At 36.9% G+C, this 21,064-nt stretch overlaps 1 protein-coding gene and 1 pseudogene across 8 annotated transcripts in view; both read left to right on the top strand.

The window, feature by feature from the left end:
• The window catches only part of ADGB (androglobin), a 164,754-nt gene that overhangs the window by 123,665 nt on the left and 20,025 nt on the right, over positions 1-21,064 (top strand). For 7 of the 8 annotated variants that reach the window (XR_008298286.1, XR_008298288.1, XR_008298285.1 and 4 more), the window contains 5 exons: positions 1,225-1,424; positions 4,298-4,409; positions 12,932-13,101; positions 19,682-19,858; positions 20,592-20,694. Coding sequence is in view for 2 of the 8 variants with exons in the window: in XM_027056687.2 (XP_026912488.2) it covers positions 1,225-1,424; positions 4,298-4,409; positions 12,932-13,101; positions 19,682-19,858; positions 20,592-20,694 (762 nt within the window). In the remaining 6 variants the exon portion in view is untranslated. The remainder of the gene's footprint in view (positions 1-1,224; positions 1,425-4,297; positions 4,410-12,931; positions 13,102-19,681; positions 19,859-20,591; positions 20,695-21,064) is intronic. The other variant, XR_008298287.1, reaches the window with a different exon arrangement.
• Positions 14,673-17,568, top strand: LOC113598926 (calcium-independent phospholipase A2-gamma-like; annotated as a pseudogene).

Below are 21,064 nucleotides of genomic sequence, written 5' to 3'. Positions count from 1 at the left end.
AAATGGAGTGGAAGGATAATTGGGACAGAATTCAGAAATTAATCCAAAATTATAGCCACTATCCAAAATTGTTCTTCTTTTACAAGATGCTTCCATTTTCACATTTGTATTTCTAGATGAACTTCAATACAGTTTTTTCAAACTCCCCTCAAACAATGTAAAAATCTATCATTTTCCTTCTGATTGCCTTTGAATATGTAGATTGATTAATTTGAGGAGAACAGACAACTTTGTTGTTTGAATTCATATGCAAGTAAAAGCTATTTTTTCCATTTATCCATGACTTATTTTATGTTTCACAGATTTAAAAATGTCTCCATAGATATTGATAGAGTTGTTATTGTGAGTTAGATATTTTCTTTATTTAGATTTCAAATGGGGCATTAATTTTAAAGGGATGCTATTAATTTGTATTTATTTATTATGTAAGTAGACATTGAAATTCCTTTTTCTTTCTAAATGTTTTTCAGTTGCTCCTCTTGGAAGCATATTCATTTATGAATTCTTTATGACCTGTATTTCTAGAGTATCCCTGCCAAAATTGCCTCCAAAAAAAAAAAAAGAAAAAGAAAAGAAAAAGAAATGTGTGTGTGTGTACATGATATTTGTAGTGAAAAAAGATATGACAGACTGTGATATTTATTCTGTAAGCAAACATTCTACTGTACTAAGGAAGGAATAAACGCCATTGCAAAGATGTAGAAGGCTCGGAAGTGACCCTGTAACAAAATCTTAAATATAGGTCTCTTCAGGTTTTGCTTTATCTCCTCGGAATTTTAAAGAATCTCAATATTTGTCATATAATTTTCAGGAACAAGATCTTTACCAGTACTCATGCTGTAAGATTAAGATAAAATTTGTAATTTTCCACAAAATTTACAATCTAAGAAATTGGGTCTTTGGGGAAGTATTATGGACTAGGGATAGTAACATATTTTATTTCATATGACTGTGTAAGGCTCAGTTTTGTTGATGATATACCATAATTAATATAATCAGTGGTTGCTCAGAATATGCATTGCTGTATGGAAATCACATGCTACTATGGTAAATTTGCTTAAGACCAGAATATTTCCAAAGCCAGTGATGTTGCTTTTTTATCTTATTAAAACAAAACAAATTTACCTGTCCTCTGAGTGTCTTATAAAAGGATATACCTAAATAACACAGTCATAACTATGCATCTCACACATTTTCACTTAAGTGTGGTATTTCTCCATTCAGCTAGCAAGCAAATTCTTGCAGTGCAGACTTCATCCAAGAAGGAGCAAGAATTGTACACTAAGAAGAAATCCACCCAGGGAAGTCAGAAATCCTATAAGGGTAGAACTGTAAGTGCAACAGTAGACACTGGTCAGCCTATTTTGGACGAGGAACCTATCAGTATGCCCACCATAGAAGAAAATGCTAGCATGCCACAGCAGGTATCTTGACATTTAAGAGAATCATTCAATGAATGGTATTGCTTCTAAAAATCTGACAAAAATTACAAGAATTCTCTTCCTAAAAACTGTCAATGAATTGTATGTGATTCTTTCTATATGCAATCCCACCAGTGTAATGCCACCCGTATAAACAGAATTAAGGAATAAGACATTATTTAATAGTTTCTCTGTGCAGAGATTTTAAAATATATAGCAAATTTAATATGCACACTAACCCTATAATGTAGATCTAAAAATATCATGTTACATATGAATTAGGAGGCTCTATAATTACAGAAAAGGTCTTACATATTTAAAAAAATTTTTTAATGTTTATTTATTATTACTGAGAGACAGAGAGAGACAGAGCATGAACAGGGGAGGGGCAGAGAGAGAGGGAGACACAGAATCTGAAGCAGGCTCCAGGCTCCGAGCTGTCAGCACAGAGCCCAACGCAGGGCTTGAACTCACAAACGGTGAGATCATGACCTGAGCCAAAGTCAGACACTTAACCAACTGAGCCACCCAGGCACCCCGGAAAAGGTCTTATATTAATAAATTCTAATTTGCATGTGCCTTAAGGTAAAAAAAAAATGTGTATATATATATGTATATATATATATATATAACAACTAATATGACTATATATATATGACAATTCATGTAATTTAAAGCAACAGAAGAAAACATGATCTATCCATTGGAAATGAAATAAAATTAAATAAATAAATAAATAAATAAATACATAAATAAATAAAAGACCAGAAATAAATCTTGATCTGACTAATTACAATAAACAAAACCAAATTATTAATCAATTAAAAGAATAGAAAACTAAAGTCAGATTAAATATTAAGATCCAACTATAAATAATCTAAAAGTGACACTTTTAAACAAAATGGCACAGAAAGTTTAAAGTTGAACTGAAAGAAGTGTGATGATACATTAATATCTCAGTGCATAGAATTCATGAAGGATATTGTATAAAAATAAAAGGAAGAACATAACAATTAAAAATGACCATAACTAACATATAGTATAACCTGTCAAGTCTCAATGAATTAAAAGCAAAAAGTCTTTAGAACTACAGAGAAAAGTAAAGTTAATTAACAGTTGAAGACTTGAATATGCAACTCTCAGAAACCAACAGACCGAGCTCAAAGAATATATATGATCCCTAGGATTTGAAAATTTAAGCATAAGGGGTGCCTGGGTGACTCAGTAGGTTGGGCGTCCGAGTTTGGCTTAGGTCATGATCTCAAGGTTTGTGGGTTTGAGCCCCGCATCAGGCTCTGTGCTGACAGCTCAGAGCCTGGAGCCTGCTTCGGATTCTGTGTCTCCCTCTCTCTCTATCCCTTCCCTACTCACACTCTGTCTCTCCATCTCTTAAAAATAAATAAACATTAAAAATTTTTTTTGAAGATTTAAGCATAAGCTTAATTCTTGAGACATTTATATAGAACACTTCCTGAATACACTGAGAATATACTTTTCATAGCCTATTGAGAAAGAAAGCCTCAATAAAAACCAAACTATATTATATAGGTGTTATCTTAACATAGTGCAAAAATATAGAAATCAGTAAATAACAGTCTAAAATCCCATAAATGTGGAAACAAAGTAAAATATGCTATAGTTCTTTAGTTACAAAGAACATCACAAAAGAAACCATGAATACAAAGAACTCAGTAACAACTAGAAAATACAAATCAAAATTTATAGCTACATCTAAAGCAGCATTCAGTAGAATGTTCATTTTTAGATTAATTCATCAGGAAGCATGAATGATTCAAAACAAATGAGCTAAGCTATCAAAACAAAAGAGTTAGAAAAAGAGCCGAAGAATAACTCAAAGAAAAAGGAAGAAAAAGTTTTAATGAAAACGAGGGTAGAAATTAATAAAATGGGAAACAAAATTTAGCAAGATTCATGAACCCTAAGCTTTTTTAAGATTAATAAGTGAACATGCGGGGCGCCTGGGTGGCTCAGTCAGTGAGGCATCCGACTTCGGTCACGAGCTCACTGCTAGTCAGTTCGAGCTCCGCGTGGGGCTCTGTGCTAACAGCTTGGATCCTGGAGCCTGCAGATTCTCTCTCTCCATCCCTCTGCCCCTCCCCTACTCGTGCTCTCTCTCTCTCTCTCTCTCTCTCTCAATATAAAAAATAATAAGTGAACATGCTTCTCGTAAAAAAGAAAAAGAAAATAAACCAAATCCAGAACTAAAACTAGGTGGAGATATAACTGCAAGCAACAGTTTTTGAAAACAACAACAACAACAAAAACGTAAACTATTATACAACTCTATGCTAGTGAATTTAAAACTTAGGGCAAAAGGCATAACAAGGTCCTGGGGTGGGAGAGGATTGTCAAAGCTGCTTCAGCAGAAAAATACAAAATATGAAATCATAATAATAAAGAATAATACAACTGAAATGATAATCAAAGTTTTACCTTTCCAAAAGTCACAGGCCCCGCTGACTTCACAAGATAGATCTAATAGACTTTTAAGGAATAAATTGTTCTAGAAAACAGAAAAACAATACAAACTTCCTAATTGTTTTTAAGAGATTAATGTAATCCTGATTCCAAAACTGATAAGTAACAAATGTAAAGTAAATAAGTTTCATTTTTAAACAGGAATGCAAAAGTTATTGATAGTAGGTTATAAAATGGTGGGTGTTGGTGGGGAGGTGAGGATAAATTTTATAGACTGTGGCATTACAAAATTTGGAGAACATGTGATAGCATTTAATCAAATTATGATTATGTGATCCAGAAAAATATGCACTTATGTGCTAAAAATTATAAATTATTAGATTTATACTATGTTTATTCTTATCGTTTGTGCGTAAACATTACATTTTATTTCGCAGGTTAACAAGTACATTATACAGTGTTTGGTGTTGTATAACAGTTGGCCTCTCACCGAAAGTCAGATGGCGTTTGTTCAAGCACTAAAAGAAATGGAGAAAAATGATAGCAAAGGTATGTAACCCTAAGTGTTTTTCATTCATTTTATATTTTATATAAATATTTAATAGCAAATTGATCATGTAATTATTAAATCATTATTACTTGCAATTTGTATTTCATATCCAGTGACATTTTCTGTTTTTTAATTGATTATGTTTCAAACTCTTTACAACTTGGTTTATAAGAACCAAAATATGAGATTGTTTAGGTCTAGTTAAAAATGTTTTGTCCAGTTAGTGAATATTACTTGATGATTATCTAATAAGTGTACCAAAAACTTTTCTAGTTATAAAATTATTATTGTCTAAGTCATTGAGAAGGTATCACCCTGAAGGTTAGTTCTTGAAATATTTAAGAGGAGAATCTCCAAGTGAAAGAAGATTCAGGTTTATTTTTCAAATATAAACTACTCTCAATATTCCTGAGCAGGAAATTTGATGCACTAGAAAAAGAAATTCGCAAAGTGGACCCATGCAGTTCAAACCAATGTTGTTCCAGGGTCAACCTTATTTCCTACTAGAATGCAGTCCCCTTGAGAGCAGGAAGTTCTGCCAAATCTTGCCTGTTCACTCTTACATTATCCATAGTGCGAACTATGCACACAGTCATCACTCCATGATTATTGTTGAACGAATGAATGAGAGGATACACCAAAGCTGCTCATTATTATTATTGCTTCTATTCACTGATTATCAAAAACCATTCGTGTGTTTGCTTGCTTATACTAACTGCATGAACCTGATCATTGAAAGCGTCGATAGAGGTTTGTTTATCACCAAAGTTAGAGAAAGCTATTATGGCTGAGCTTCCCCTTTATTAGAAGGGACAGATTCTATGGTGGGACATAAAATCCAAAGAAGATTTATAAGAATGAATGACCACAAAGAGTCCCCATTTCCTTTCGCATATACTGAGTTCATGTCCATGGAATATATGCCGCCCTATGTGAATCTTGAAATTGTCTGCCTCCCCACTGCACCTCTCTTTCTGAGAAAGGGATTCTGCTTCAGCCTCATCCCTGTTCCTCTAAAACCAGATAGAAGCTGTTGGTAAACGTTTCTTGAACAAATGTATAAAAGTGCTATGCCAGGAACAGCGGGAGTGTTGTCTCGAAAACATTCTGGGCTGTTTGGGGGTTAGCAAGAGAGTGTTGTGATCTTTTATCAGGATCTAGCATGTACACATGTAGGCAGAGTTGGTGGCACCAGAGCCACGTTGTTGCCACCTCTTTGCTATTCACGTGTGTTGTGTGTATCACCCAGGGCAGGTGCTCTGGAGCTCAAAATTTGTTTCTTGAACCAGCTTACTGCTTACTAGTGATGAACATACAATCCCCAGAGACAGGTATTACAATCTAGAATTCTCGTCTACTAGAAAAGGACACAGTTACGATATGAATAAGCGGCATGTGGAAGCTGAAAATGTCTCTAAATTGGTCATTCTCTCCACTTTCTCTCTAGTCTAAATCAAAGTCTTATAGTTTATACTGTGCTTAAAAAAATCTAGATATTTTTCCTATATAAATCAGTGGAAATCTGCTTGAAATAATGGATGGTGCAAATTACTGGGTGATTTTGTGTCTCCCCCCCCCCCCCCCGTAAAGAAGTTGGTAATATGTGCTTCATACTAATTGGATTAAATATTTTATGTTAAAGATCTATGTACAAATAAAATATTCATAATTATAAGATAAGTCAAAGTAACAGTCTGTGTGTGAGAAACTGCTTAGTTTGTGTGTGCACGTGTCTGATGTGTGTTCAGCAAAGACATTATTTATTTTTTTGTTTTTCAGGGAAAATTTATAGACTACTCTATTTTACATAACATTTCTGGGTATGAGGAATTTTCATAGGTCAGAGAGTGAGAGTCAAATCTAGTTTTGTTGTTGTTGTTGTTGTTGTTGTTGTTGTTGTTGTTTTGTCTTATTTTGTTGTTTTCCTGTGTGGGCTTTTTAATGGGTTGTTTGTAGCTCTTGATACTTCTGATTTTTATATTATAATATTCTGTTGTGCCTATCTCTATAAACTCAAAATAGTCATGCTACTGTTGTTTATAGAAATTATCAATGGAAACTCATATCCACATGACGGGGAATAAATGATCCCATTATAAATCATGAAAAGGAAACAACAGAAATAGTCCTCTAAATTCAATTGGAGATCTTGTTCACAGGGGAAACCTGTTTCAAAATAATGTTCCAACAAGATAGTAGAATGCACAGTGATAAAGGAGGAGATATTTGTGAAAACATTTAAGCTGTTCAGGAAAGTTAGCATCACATTGAACAATGCTTTCAGAACAGTGAATGAGGCTTTCTTTCCAACTCTCCAAGGTGAAGTCCTAACATCTAAAAAGGCACAAAATACCTGCAAATACCCTTACATCTAATCAAATTCAGGTTTTTAAATCTCTGTGTCTATTTTCTTCAATAATTGAAATTTGTTCCCAGTACGTGTAAGTTGTGTGAATTGTGTAAACTTATGTAAACTGGGGATCCTTAGGAAAAGAAGAAATGACACTCTGAAATGTGAACAGGGGAGGGGGTGTCGAATAGTTTGTACAATGCAGTCCCGAAGTATGCCAGGCAGGGAAGTGAGAGAGAGAGAGATAGAGGGAGAGGGAGAGAGAGCATGAGGGTGTGCGTGGGTGGGGGAGGGGCAGAGAGAGAGGCAGGAAGACCAGGGATCCCAAGCCTGCTGGGCTTTGTCAGGGCAGAGCCTGATGGGGGGCTCAATCCCAGGAACCATGATAACGTGACCTGAGAGGAAGTCAGAGGCTTAGCCGACTGAGCCCCCCAGACGCCCCAGAAGTGAATCTCGCTTTGAAGTGGAAGTGGTGAGAAGGAGAATGTGTCTCAGAAGATACCCAAGAATCCCATTTTGGACACACCTGGCCTGTAGGACCACTCACCAAGTGTAAGGTGTGGCTGGAGAGAGGCTAATTCCAGTCAGAGGAACATGAGACACAAAACACAAGGAAAACTCAATGCATGTCTCACCATGCAAGGCTGTTCCCCTTCCTTCTCTAGGTCAGGAATGGTGAGGAAGAAAGATTCAGAAATGCTTTCCTGTGCTTAGCCTACAGAAACCCATTGGTGTTAATATGAGGACTTCATATACTGTTGAACATGGGGGACCCTCAACTGTCACTCCTCTTCAAAAATATATGAGTGGGTCAGAGAGCAAAAGGGGTACACGCAGAAAAAAAAATGAGTATATACCAATATATTGAAGTGGCAATTTCCTATTTATATTTTTTTGGTACCTACAGACAAAATTTAATTTAAAATTAAAAATGTATAAATCATAAGTTTTCAATGAGCACTTACTATTTCAATTAAAAAAAATGGAAATCATATAATTGTACTTTGTAAGCAAAAAGGAAACACTGGAGAGATCTAGAAGTTTGGTTACTATGATTATGATTTTTTTAGTGCTGTTATGAACCTCTTGTACTGTGTACTTTCCATATATCTTTATTCTCAATTCTCACAAAAAATCTGAGAGGTAGTTATTACCATCCTGATTTTACATGTGAGAAAATGAAGCTTAAATGCTGTGAATAATTTGCCTAAACTAACACAGCTGGATGAACCAGAGTAAAGATTTTCACCTAAGTCTGACTTATTCCAAAGCCCAGAACCTTTTTACTATAATGTTTATCCCTTTAGAAACTTTCTAACTAGTAGTGTTGACATAGTCCTATCGGTGGTAGCTACTAACATTTATGTCAGAGGCTTTCTGGAGGCTTTATGTATATGGACCCAGTTAATCCTCACAATAAACCTACGAGGTAGATGCTGTAACTATTATCCCTTTACAGAGAAAAACACTGAAACACAGGCTGCTTAAGGAACTTTTCCATGGTCACACAGCTAGTCGCTGGCACTGCTCGGATTTTGTTTATTGATTTACCTTTATTTTTTAATATTTTTTAAAGTCTATTTATTTTGAGAAGAGAAAGAGAGTGGGGGGAGCAGAGAGAGAAGGAGAGAGAGAATCCCAAGCAGGCTCTGTGCTGTCAGTGCAGAACCCAATGTGGGGCTCCAACTCATGAATCGTGAGACCATGACCTGAGCCAAAACCAAGAGTCAGATGCTTAACCAACTGAGCCACTCAGGGCCCTGGCAAAGCTAGGATTTTAAATGGAAATTAATTTTCTAGCAAGAGCTTTTGAATGGAAAAAATAATAATATGTGATGGTACCAATTTGAGATCTTTATTGTATTCTCTATTAATGTCTTTATTTAGGGAATTGTCTATATTTTGCTGAACATACAAGTTTGTGTAGAGTCTTATCATGTTTTTCCTGAAGATCTTTTAGGTTTCTCAACTTCAGGTTGTCCACCATAGATGGAGTTCCAGTAAACAAATCAATGTGGCAAATTATTGTATTTAATACATTAGGTATGTTAATGGATAAATGTTAAAATTCTAGAGGAAACTAAGAAGTTAATATCTAAAATAAACACAGTAGTATAATTCATGAAATAGTATAATGTATAGAGTTGGGTAATGGTACAAAATTAATAATATAAATTAAGTTTTCTTTAAGTTAACATTTACTAGATTTATCATGGTGAACATTTTGCAGTATGTACAAATATAAAACAGCACATTGTATACCTGAAACTAATGTAATGTTGCATGTCAATTATACCTCAATAAAAAAAAATAAAAACAAAAAAAAATAAGGAAAAGAAACTGAAGTTAATATTAAATGGAGAAATATAACACAGCAGCTAAAATACCTTAAGCTGTCTGAAACGGAGTTATTTATCACCTGAGAAATTAGAATAATAACTCCTGTCTTTCAAGGTTGTTGTAAGATTCAAGATAATATATGTAAAGTTTCTAGAACCTAGTAGACCTCAACAAAATGGTATTCTCATTATTATGTATCTAACTAGAAAAAAAGCCTCCAGGCATAATTGCATCTTCTTTTTTTTGACATCACATTTGATGATTTTATGTGTGAATGAGCAGCTACTAAAATTAAATTACAAGTTTCATTGTATCATACATTTGTTGCTGCAAGTAGCTAGCAAATAAATTCGGAATTGAATGATGTTTAAAATGAAATAGGAAAATTTTCCATTTGAAAGAATATGTTGGCCAATCTTTATGAAAGTTAAGCAGCTTTTGAATTCAGACTAATCAGTATCATGTTTATACATGTGGATTTTTAGGAAGCCAGTTTGTTTAAATGAAAACATAGGTATGTCAGATTCTATGTGTCAATTATATTTACAACTCAAGACCTACAAACTTCAACTTTAAGGGTATGATGCATTTTAGAAAAATTGCTACGAATATCTTCAATAATTAATTTAGCTTACTTTTCAATTATCAGTACTTCAGATCAAGAAGAAGATGAGGAAGCAATTTTTTTCATAAGTATATTGGTGTCCTAACTTTAAATTTTGTGTACATCCTGAATTTAATGGAAATATCACCACATTTATTCATTTAAATTTAACATTTAATTTCTGTGAGAAATAAAATATATAATTTCCCCCAAAGACTCACATCTTTATAACCTATAATAAAAAAGTAAGTTCTGAAATATAACTATGTTCAACCTAGAATATTTCTGTTATAAATTTTTAGGAAGCTTACCCTCTGGTTAACATGAGACAACAGTGCCACCTTTAGTATATTTCAATACCTAAGTTTTGGTAAAAATTGCTTGCAGAGACAGGTGGCTTTCTCTTAAAGAAATAGAAATTGGAAGATCTGGACCAGGTAGTACTTTGGGATATCATCTGCCTTCATGTATAATTAGTTGTGTTGTTATTTTAAAGTTCTTGCCAATATGTTACATTTTTATGTTACTGGCCTGCACCTTTCAGGTTCTAACTCTATTTGCAAAGACACATATGAATTTGGCTTATCATTCTCAAAGGTCTTTGGTTTCAAGCCCAACCCACCTTTGTTAACAGGACTGTAACACTATTTTCTTAACTCTAAATAATAGTATATTGTTCTTTCTTAGGCACAATGTATGCATGGTGTTTCCAATTCAAGGTCTTTGAAGAAACCAAACATGATTAGATTCTGTCTGTCTGTCTATCTATCTATCGATCTGTCTGTCTATCATCTATTATCTAAAGATTTTCTTGTTTACATTTACCAAGTATGATTGTACTTGGTAAATGTATACCTTATCCTGAACAAATATTCTAGCTTAGAAATTATGTTAATGTTAAAATCCCAGCCAGTTTTTAGTTCCTGGATACATAAATCAAAGCACTGAACTTTAATCATAAAAAATACATTTCCGTAATTTTTATGTCTTAGTATCCACTGAAGATTTCTATTTGCTGCATCCTGGATAAATGTAAGATAATGTAGGAGGAAAATTAAAGCCATAATGCTAAAGGTCTTTTCAAGTTCATTTCATCAACAGATACTGCTGCTTCCTCTCTGCAAGGAGTATATTAGTTTATTCTGATTGTCATTTATTCTAGAGCTCTTCTAATTACAGGAATATACAATATGATGTCACATTTTTCATGGTGTTTGAATCAGGAGGACATTTATTCTTGCACCTTACTGATATGCATACTCTCAACAGATAGTTTCCCTATAAAGTTTTATATATTAAAGTTAAATAATGTGATAATGAATACATACAATGAGCTTAGAATCATACGAGGTGAAATTCGGGATCAAAAGGAAATATATAGGGGCACTTGAGTGGCTCAGTCAGTTGAGCATCGCATTTTGGCTCAGGTCATGATCTCGTGGTCCTGAGATCGAGCCCCACATTGGGCTCCCTGCTGTAAGGACAGAGCCCACTTCAGATCCTCTCTCTCTCTCTCTCTCTCTGCCCCTCCCCAACTAGGGATCACTCACTCTCTATCTCAAAAATAAACATTAAAAATAATGAAGTATATAATGATATTCTGGCCTTTGGAGAACTTGTAATTAATTGGAAAAAATGTTACTATACTATATGACATTAAAGAATAGAAAATTATTTTACTCTATATTTTAAAATGTAAAGGAAGAGTGCACCTGTTGTTTGCCTGATACTGTATTATGTGTTTACATATATAAACTTGAATATTAGAATATGTTACTTTGAAAGGAATCAAATACACCTAAATATATGATTCAAACACTAAGACCTATGAGTAGTAAGAAAAATGGAACCCCAGAAATACTTAATGGGGCAGTTTGAGATTCAATTTCAGCTGACATTTGTTAATATCTTAGAAACCCAGTGTGTATGATACCAGATACTATCTTATTTTAAATGCCCTATATTGATTACTTTTTTAATATTTATTTATTCCCCCCCGCCCCCGAGAGAGAGAGAGAGAGAGAGAGAGAGAGAGAGCACGCGCGCATGCGCAAATGGGGGAGGGGCAGAGAGTGAGACACAGAATCTGAAGCAGGCTCCAGGCTACAGCTGCCAGCACAGAGCTCAAGACAGGGCTTGAACTCACAAGCTGCGAGATCATGACCTGAGCCCAAGTTAGACCCTTAACCAACTGAGCCACCCAGGTGCCCACCTATACTGATTAGTTTTAAGCCCTGTGGGCATGGAATTAATATCTCCATTATATACAGGAGGAAACAAAATCAAAGAATGTAATAAACCTGCCAAATTTAACCTATCCAGTGGCTGATCCACAATTTACCTCCGTGCCCTTTGATTATATGACCGAAGAATTTTTCCCTAGTGCAACATTTCTCAGCAGCTAGGATTGTTGGCAGAAACACCAGTCGCCCGTTTGTGAACTTGGGTTACTTATAGTCAGTTTGCAGTCATACAGGATGATCTGCCCATATTTGCAAGTAGCTAATAACCAGCACTAAGCAATCGATAAGAGCTGGGTTCTGACAATTACTATTTTACTTTGCTAACGGGATCACTTACCACTTACAAGACTCCAGTTTTGAAAGGGGCTGACATGTCTTTGGAACTCATATTTGAATTCCAACCACTTGGGGGAACGTAAGAAAATTCATTGCCTCTCTGAATCTGTCCTGTTGGGGTGGTTTGAGAATTAAAAAAGAAAGAAACATTGTAGGGATTCAACAAATGTTATTTCTCCCTCTGCCACTTGGATATTTAGTTGTTAGAAAGAATTAATAGCACATAAGGCAAAAAAACCCTTCACACCCTGCTTGGAGAAAGCAGAGGGAAGAGAATAACACATATTATAGCAGAGATAAATGAATTCAATATTATAATGGAGATCCTAGCCAAGGAAATTAGGCAACAAAATGAACTGAACGCATCCAGATTGGAAACAAATTAGATGGTGATAATTTTTGCATAACCTTACAATTAAATCGAAACCTACTGATTTACACACTTCAAATGGTGAGTGTGTGGCATGTGAATTACCTCTTGATTTTGTAAAAAAGAGTCACACAGATCTTTATAAAATATTTGTTTTAAAAAAGAAAAGAAATCCAAGCCTCTTAAATTAACAACTCTTCCCTGACTTGCTCCCCTTTTCCTATATGACATGATTTTATTGTTACGACTCACTGGTTTTCTTTTTTATGTCTCTCTAGTTCATGGAGAGAAACATGAGGAATTAATTACCTTAGGAAGCCCAGATTCCCATACTATTAGTGAGGGGCAAAAATCTTCAGGAACTTCCAAAACAAGAAAAGGCAAAGAGAGGTCCTCTGAGAAAGAAAAGTTAGCCAAAGAAAAACAAGCACCTCGCTTTGAGCCTCAGGTGGGTGTGATGCTTTTTTTTTTTTTTAACGTTTTATTTATTTTTGAAACAGGGAGAGACAGAGCATGAACGGGGGAGGGTCAGAAAGAGAGGGAGACACAGAATCCGAAACAGGCTCCAGGCTCTGAGCCGTCAGCACAGAACCCGACGCGGGGCTCGAACTCACGGACCGCGAGATCATGACCTGAGCCGAAGTCGGCCGCTTAACTGACTGAGCCACCCAGGCGCCCTCTTTTTTTTTTTTTTTTTTTTTTTTTTTTATTGGAGTCACTTAATAAATGTAGATTCATTGGGTCCCTACTTGACTATCTCTCCTGAGGTCAAAACTGAAAAATTCCATCTCCTTGATTCTAGCAACTGACTAGATAAATTAAGGAAATTCCTTGGACACCTTCTGCAAGCTGCTTGCCCTAGTTTAGTATCAAAAATCATTAATCAAACTTTTAAGACGTGTGTCTGTAAGACACTGCTTTGGGGCATTGGGCTTCTAATATTAATATTACACAGTCCCTACCTTCAAAGAACTTACAGTCTAATGGAGGAGACCGAAGGTAAACAGAGGTTTTAATGGTAGATATTGTACTTATTCTGGCCTCTTTCTCCAAGAGCAGCGAAATCCTGACCTGAGTCAATGAGCAAAGACTTCTAAGGTGAAATCTAACACAATCTGCCTTTTTTTCTTTAGCATTAAAGTTTGAGAGATGGGGCTAGAGGGGTAAGTAAGGGTCAGAAGGGGGAGGGCCTTTAATTTTGATTAGGAGGCTGGGACTCTGTCTACAGCCCAGAGGTCATGATTCCAAATTCCTTCAGGGCCAGTTCAGTAATTACAATGATTAGGGGTAAGGAAAAGGATGTGGGGCAAAGTTGAGAAATACAAGCACAGGCCTAAATATACTCAAATTCAGGTTATTTAAAAGCACTGAACTCAAAATACCTATGAGGACAAAATCTTCCCGACATTGGTGATCACTGCGTAAGTTAAGCCAGGGTAGATGTAGGACGGGGGAAGGGGGGGGGGTAAAAAAAATGTATTGACATGATCAGATTTACATTTCAGATACCCTGGTGGCTTTTAAAGGTATACTTTTAAAGGGGGAAAGACTAGAGATGGAGAAAATCATTCAACAAAGTACTGCAGTAGTCTAGGCAAGAGAGGGCAAGGTATAGCAGGTACAGGTAAGAAAGAAGCAGAGGACCAAAAAGAACTATCAAGGAAACAGTGTATGTAGTTCTTAATCCCAAAATGGGGGTCAGGAACAAGAAGGAACAAAGGTTATCTCTCAAGTTTGCAAATGAATCAACTGAAGAGGAAGGATGTTGAGACCACCAGTAAAGGACAATAAAGGAAAATTAACAAACTAGAAGACATAACGGTCAGCTGTCCCACACTCCAGTAGTGGAAAATCCTGTCCACTTGCATTGCCAAGATTTAATTTCTTAATTGAAGTCTACTCTTGGAAACACTGTGAAGTAAAGAAGCTTAACCTGACCTCTGCGGGGGTTGGAATGGAAATGACCACGTGGCCCCCGGGCTGGTGCTCTTAGTTTCATGGGGACTCAGCTGCCGCACAATGGCCCCTGTTAATGCCAGTGCTGGAAACAGGCAAGCCACCACTGCTGCTGGAGAGGTTGCAACCTACAAACCATGAGGCAAGAAGTCCCCTGCGAAGCCGAGAAGCAAGCAGCTGCATTTCTTGTACGCGCAGGACAAGTCACATCGGTCTACAAAGAGGGTTTTCATACAAGCAAAATAAGATGTAAACGGGCCCAAAGTGAAGCAGATTGTTGTGGTAAGCCCTGTGACTCTTTAAGCACCCCCAATCTACATATTGGAATTTGGAAACTTAGCACTTCTTCTCCCAAGGGACTTACAGAAGGGAGCATCTGTATGTCCTATTTTTAAAAGTACTTTGAAGTTTGTTTCAGAAGCTATTTTGGGCAATCAGAATGAAATGATTTCACATTTAGCTCAAGGTAAGCTGAGTTCTAGGATATTTTAAAAAGTATCAGTTGGCGGCTGGTTAAAAATCTCTGAGAAGATACAGTGCTCAATCGGCAGAAAATAGTTTTCCAGAAGAGAAGAGTCATGATGAGTAAAGCCTTTTATTACACAAATAGTATAACCACAAAATTTGAAGTCATTCCAATTTTTGTCAAATCATGTTAATTCATACTTCACATGCTGAGGGGAAAATGCCTCAAAAAAACGAACATAAACATGTCTAGGATGAATCAGAAATTGAAGACAAAACATTGGAGAAGAAAAATCTGGTTTTCTCCAGGTCCTGACATCCTGTCTGACAAGAAACTGTGCTCAGAATCTTCTTTATACTCCATGGACAAGTCTTCAAGCCCCACTGGGACAGCTGACATTCGTCCAGTTTCTACTAAACAAAGTACTGCTAACTTGCTTTCTTATCCCACTGAAGGCATAGAAGCTTGACAGCTGGTTATATGGAGGGCTTACCCCCAAATCAAAGTATCATTCAGTCAGAAGAGTCAGAAGAACAAAAACAGGTGATTAAAGCTGAGTGGGCTATGGCAAAGGCAAAAAAGCAGAAGAGAAGAAGAACTCATCTACTCAGCAAGAGAAGATTGCAAGGGTGAGTGTTAATGACAGAACCCGGGTTTAGTTCAAACATTAAGAACAACTGACCCACAACTCTGCATTAAGAGAGTTGAAGAACGGACTTTTCATCTACTAGAATTTCCCGAGGGAGGACAAATGGCTTCCATGGAAAGAATTAGTCCATATTTATTACAATGGGGACAAGAATGGTGCCCTTCAGGCCTTAATTGGCTACCCGAATCCAGTGAAAGGAAGAGGTGTCCAAATTCTCACCACTGATGGTAGAGGGGCACTTTTAGATACTTCAAAAACTAGTCGAACTTACTCAGAAGCTCTATGACTGCATTTGGGGTGTAAACACTGGTGCTGTATGAGCTTTCCTGTGGGGGTTAATTCACAGGACCCCGGATGAATGTGAGGAACTTCATCAAAAATTCGTATCACTTATGCTTTCACAAAATGTCACAGTTAAAGCAGTCAAAATGAGTCGGAGCCATGCATTTTATGAGTCAGCTGTGGGGAAATACGTTGAAGATTTAGAATGGAAAATGCACTAGCGATTGGAAGAGGCAGAAATCCTGCGCGTCCTGAGGTGGCTGCAGTTAAGGGCCGTGATAAACAGGGAATCTGCCGAAGGCTTTTGTGTGCAGAAACGACGCTCATTTTCCTGGAGTCAGCTCTCACGGTTTGGGCAGCTGTCGTTATAAAGTGTGGCAGGCCATTTCAGCCACATCTGCTGCTCCAGGCCACTTTGCCTAGTGTGCATTTGGGAAACGATCTTCTTCAAGGTGGCTTGTTTCTGAGTAACTCATAGGTATGAGCACTGCCCGAGCATAAACGTCGCCTAAACGTCTTTGGCCAGATGTTCCCTTAGCACGCATAGTAGTGTCCCTAGGCATTGGAAATTATAAGACAAATGTGAGAAACACCACAACATACACAAGCTAGAAAACCAAACTGTTTAATATCATAAACCATGCTACAGATACAGACGTCCATATAGTACTTCATGATTTATTACTTCCTGCAACCTATTTTATTTTATTTTTTTTGAAAGAGAGAGAGAGAGTCAGAGGGAGAGAGAATTTTTTTTTTTTAAGGTTAATTATTTTGAGAGAGTGAGGAATGGAAGGGGCAGAAAGGGAAAGGGAGAATCCCAAGCAGATTCCGCACTGCCAGTGCAGAAACCAACACGGGAGTCGATCTCACAACCATGAGACCATCACCTGAGCCGAAATCAAGACTCAGTCACTCAGCCAACTGAGCCACCCAGGTGCCCTGGGACACTTACTTTAGATTTAGCCCTATATTGTGTGAAAAGATACCTCTCGATGAAAGGTAAAATGAAAAGCTGAATCAGTGCAGTTGAAAGGGTTCAGGTACATAAAAAGAATTGAAGAAGGAATTAAAAAGTTTGCAAAAATATGAAGTCAAGAAAAAGCAATTCTGCAGAAAATTGATGATTGTATAAAACTAAAAACTGACATGGATGGTGGCCTCCATTCTGTTTGAAATTGTAATGAATATATGCATATATTCTGGAAACTGAAAAGCTTCTTCAGAAGATCTACCATTTAAGAAGGAATTGTGGGATCTGGTCTGAGTTAACTTTGAGATACTCATGAATTCTGGGGAATCCTGGGAAAGAAAGATGGTGCTTGGCTTAGCCTGCACAGCAAAAAGTGCATGCTTGGTTACAGAATTCACGTGGAAATTAAGTTTTAAGATATTAATAACTAAGCTTTAGAAATCTTAATATTGTGCTAGTAGGTTTTAGTAGACACTGCAGTTATAATGTTTCCTGTTTGAAAATGTATATGTGCCAAACCAGAAACTGGAAACTTTTATATTATACTTTGTATTTTCACCTTAGTCACCATGATCGTGTCAAATTTATTTGATCATTGATTTTATTTCATGTGGAAAAGCTAATTTCTTAAATTTACCTTACTTACTTTTTCACTGGCTACATTTTCCAATCCAAATGCTGTCTTTTATTGCAATATCTAAATGGATAGGGAAAAGGGGAAGTTTCTCTATAAAGGGATTATTATATTTGAAATATAAGAGGACCAGGTACAGTTTTCTATTTAAGATTAGCTTATTTGGGAGCACCTTGGTGGCTCAGTCGGTTGAGTGTCTGACTGGCTCAGGTCATGATCTCACCGTTCCTGAGTTCAAGCCCCAGATTAGCTGGCTGCTGTCAGCCTATCAGCCAATCAGCACAGAGCTCGCTTCAGATCCTTTGTCCCCATCTCTGTGCCCCTCTGCTCCTTGCACTCTCCCAAAAATAAATAAATATTTTTAAAAATTTAATGAAATTAGCTTATTTTAACGTTGTTTGTTTAAAAAACAGAGGTGAAGTGGTTTTAGTTCACCACTTTTTTCCCTTGAAGCTTCAAGACAATGCTGTGTGTTAACTTTTCTAAACGTGGCTTCAATTTATAATTCGGTGTTTCAATTATTTGAACTCACTGAGAAAATATTCGTATCATCAACAAAATAAGCTATTGAAGTTGTAAACAAATGAGCTTAACTCAATCCATAAACTTATTTATAAGGCATGTGGCCCCACCCCTTAATATTTCATAATACTCCCTTTCCTGATCCCAGAGAAGTTTCTGATAAACTCATTTATCAAGTAATATAAAAGACGGTAAAATCCTTTGTACTGTGGTGTAACAGAAAGAAATAAAAGAATTTCCAATTGTGAGATTTAGGTTATCATCCAAATATTAGGGGAATGTTGTAGAAAGCAAGATCTTTTTGGTAAGATTGAAAGCAAACTGCCCACAAAAACTTTATTCAGTGACCCTACTGATCCCTGTTTCCCCCGTGTATCATTTAACCTGGGTAACTGACATTGTCTCAGTCATATGTAAAGTGTTAGTAACCATGTTAGATTCAAGCCTCTCACCCTACCAGACCCTCACCAATGAGGCTCACTTGTCTAGACATTTCAAGCCCTATGTCGATCTGCTCTCAGCCTATGGTTCATGAAAATGATCCTATGAAATATCAAAATTTAACTTTCATAATGATTTCATAAATATCAAAAAGTTAACTTTCCGTATATCCACACCTGGAAATGATCTATCATCCCTGCCCTCATGTTTTGGAAAGAGATACTAGGTAACCCTCAATGTAATTTAGATTTTTTTTTTTTTTTTTTTTGGTTTACAGCTTTTATGTAAACTTTGCATGCAGTGAAATGCAATCATTTTAAATGTACAATTCGATGAATTTTGACAAGTGTATTCACCCTGTAATCCACATCCACATCTCTATCAAGGAATAAAGTACAGGCCATTTCCATAATTTGGAAACCCCTCAAACCTCTTTGTAATGGATTCTGTCATCTTCATACCTTACCCCAGGGAGCAGTTTTGACTGTTCCATTATTTTCATACACATGAATCATGGAAAATGTATTCTCTTTTGCTCAGCTCCTTTATCTCAGTATGATGTCTATCTGTGAGATTCCTCTACATTGTGGTATACTTCTGTAGTTTATTACTTCTTTTAAAAAAATGTAATGTTTATTTATTTTTGAGAGAGAGAGAGAGAGAGAGAGAGAGAGAGACAGAGTGCAAGTGGGGGAGGGGCAGAGAGAAGGAGACACAGAATCTGAAGGAGGCTCCAGGCTCTGGCTGGAGCACAGAGCCCGATGTGGGACTCAAACTCACAAACCATGAGATCGTGACTGGAGCCAAAGTCGGATGCTTAACCAACTGAGCCATCCAGACACCCCAATTACTTTTCAATATTAAATAGTATTCAATCATATGGATAGATGATCATTTATTCACCAATTGGTAGACATTTATATTGTTTCCTTTTTTGGCTCTTAAGAGTAAGGTGTAATGAATGTTCTCCAAGTATTTTTGTGAACATGTGTTTTCATTTCTCTTGGTAAATACTTAGTAGTGAAATTATGGATCATAAGGTAAAATTCAAACCCTTTGAATGGAGCAAAACACCTGACCCAAAGGTTTGTATGTTATTTATCAGATGTCCACTTTTCACCCTCAACAAGAAGACCCAAATAAACCCTACTGGATTTTGAGGCTGGTCACCGAGCACAACGAAGCAGACAGTTTCGAACTGAAAAAAGATACCGAACGAGCAGATGAAATCCGAGCCATGAAGCAAGCCTGGGAGATGACTGAGCCTGGAAGGGCTATCAAGGTCACTTGAGTTTGAAAAGTTGTTCTTTACCTTTTCACTCCCAGGCATTGGTCTGAAGGGAGAGCCATGATGGTGAAACCACACAGTCTTTCCTTTAGGAGTGATATCTGGGATTTTGTTAGACACTGACTAGCTAAATGTTAACACCACATCTGAACAAATCGTGAAATGTTGTGCAGATGACTGGTACCAGATGAGGTGCAAAAGCAAAGCTCATAATGGTGCCACTTATTGGCCCAAACCGGGGGTTCCCTCATCCTTCCACACAGTGTGGGCCGTATCCATGTCTGTCCTTCACACTCCAAGTAAGAAAGCATAAAAATGTTTAATATGTCCTTTCATGTACTTCGAACATCCTTGACTAGATAAACAGCATCGCTTCCCCTTGTGGAATATACATACTTCATGGTTTCCCCTCACTGTATTTTATGTAAGAACCATTGCTATAGTGAGCCATTATTACTTGTATGTGTTTCATGTCCCAACTCAGGGTTATTAAGCCAGATAAAAAAAGGTTCAGGAACAGCTAGATCTAAGACTGCATGACTAGTGTATTTGCTTTAGGACTGCTGCTTCCCTAGTTCACACAAATAACCGTCAAAATTATGGATGGCTTAGAATTGGAGTGTATTTGATAATAATGCACTAGTTCAAACTGCTGAAGTGGTACATGTTTCATGTACTGTTAAGATGTTGTTGCCTATACTGTTTGTTGATAGTGTTTGCTCTTTAGGCTTCCCAGGCTCGCCTGCATTACCTCAGCCGGTTCATTAGGAAAATTCCGGACGCTGAGAGTGTGCCTATGTCTGAAAGCCAAACTAAAGCACCAGAGGACGGTCAGTGAACTCTGCCCCCCGCGACCTCAGAGCACAAGACTGCTCCTTGCACCTCTTAAAAGATAGTCAGGGCATCATGCTGGGTAAAAAGAAAGCATTGGAGAAGCTGTTTGCCTATAGGATTGTGAAAAGTTACGTACAACCCTGTAGGAAAACAGGTCCTGGAACATTTTCTCTTTGCCTAGCAGATGTTTACTTTTCCCCCCAAGTAGATATGGTTTTCTCCATTTCAGAAAAGATGAAACCAGGGGCATCTGGGTGGCTCATTGGTCAAGCGTCCCATTCTTGATTTCCACTTGGGCCATGATGCCAGGGTAGTGGGATAGAGCCCTGCGTCAGGCTTTGTGCTGAGCGTGGAGCCTTCTTGGGA

The sequence above is a fragment of the Acinonyx jubatus genome, chromosome B2 (genome assembly GCF_027475565.1).
Source record: "Acinonyx jubatus isolate Ajub_Pintada_27869175 chromosome B2, VMU_Ajub_asm_v1.0, whole genome shotgun sequence".
NCBI classification, from domain to species: Eukaryota; Metazoa; Chordata; class Mammalia; order Carnivora; family Felidae; genus Acinonyx; species Acinonyx jubatus.
This window is presented reverse-complemented; position numbering and strand designations above follow the sequence as displayed.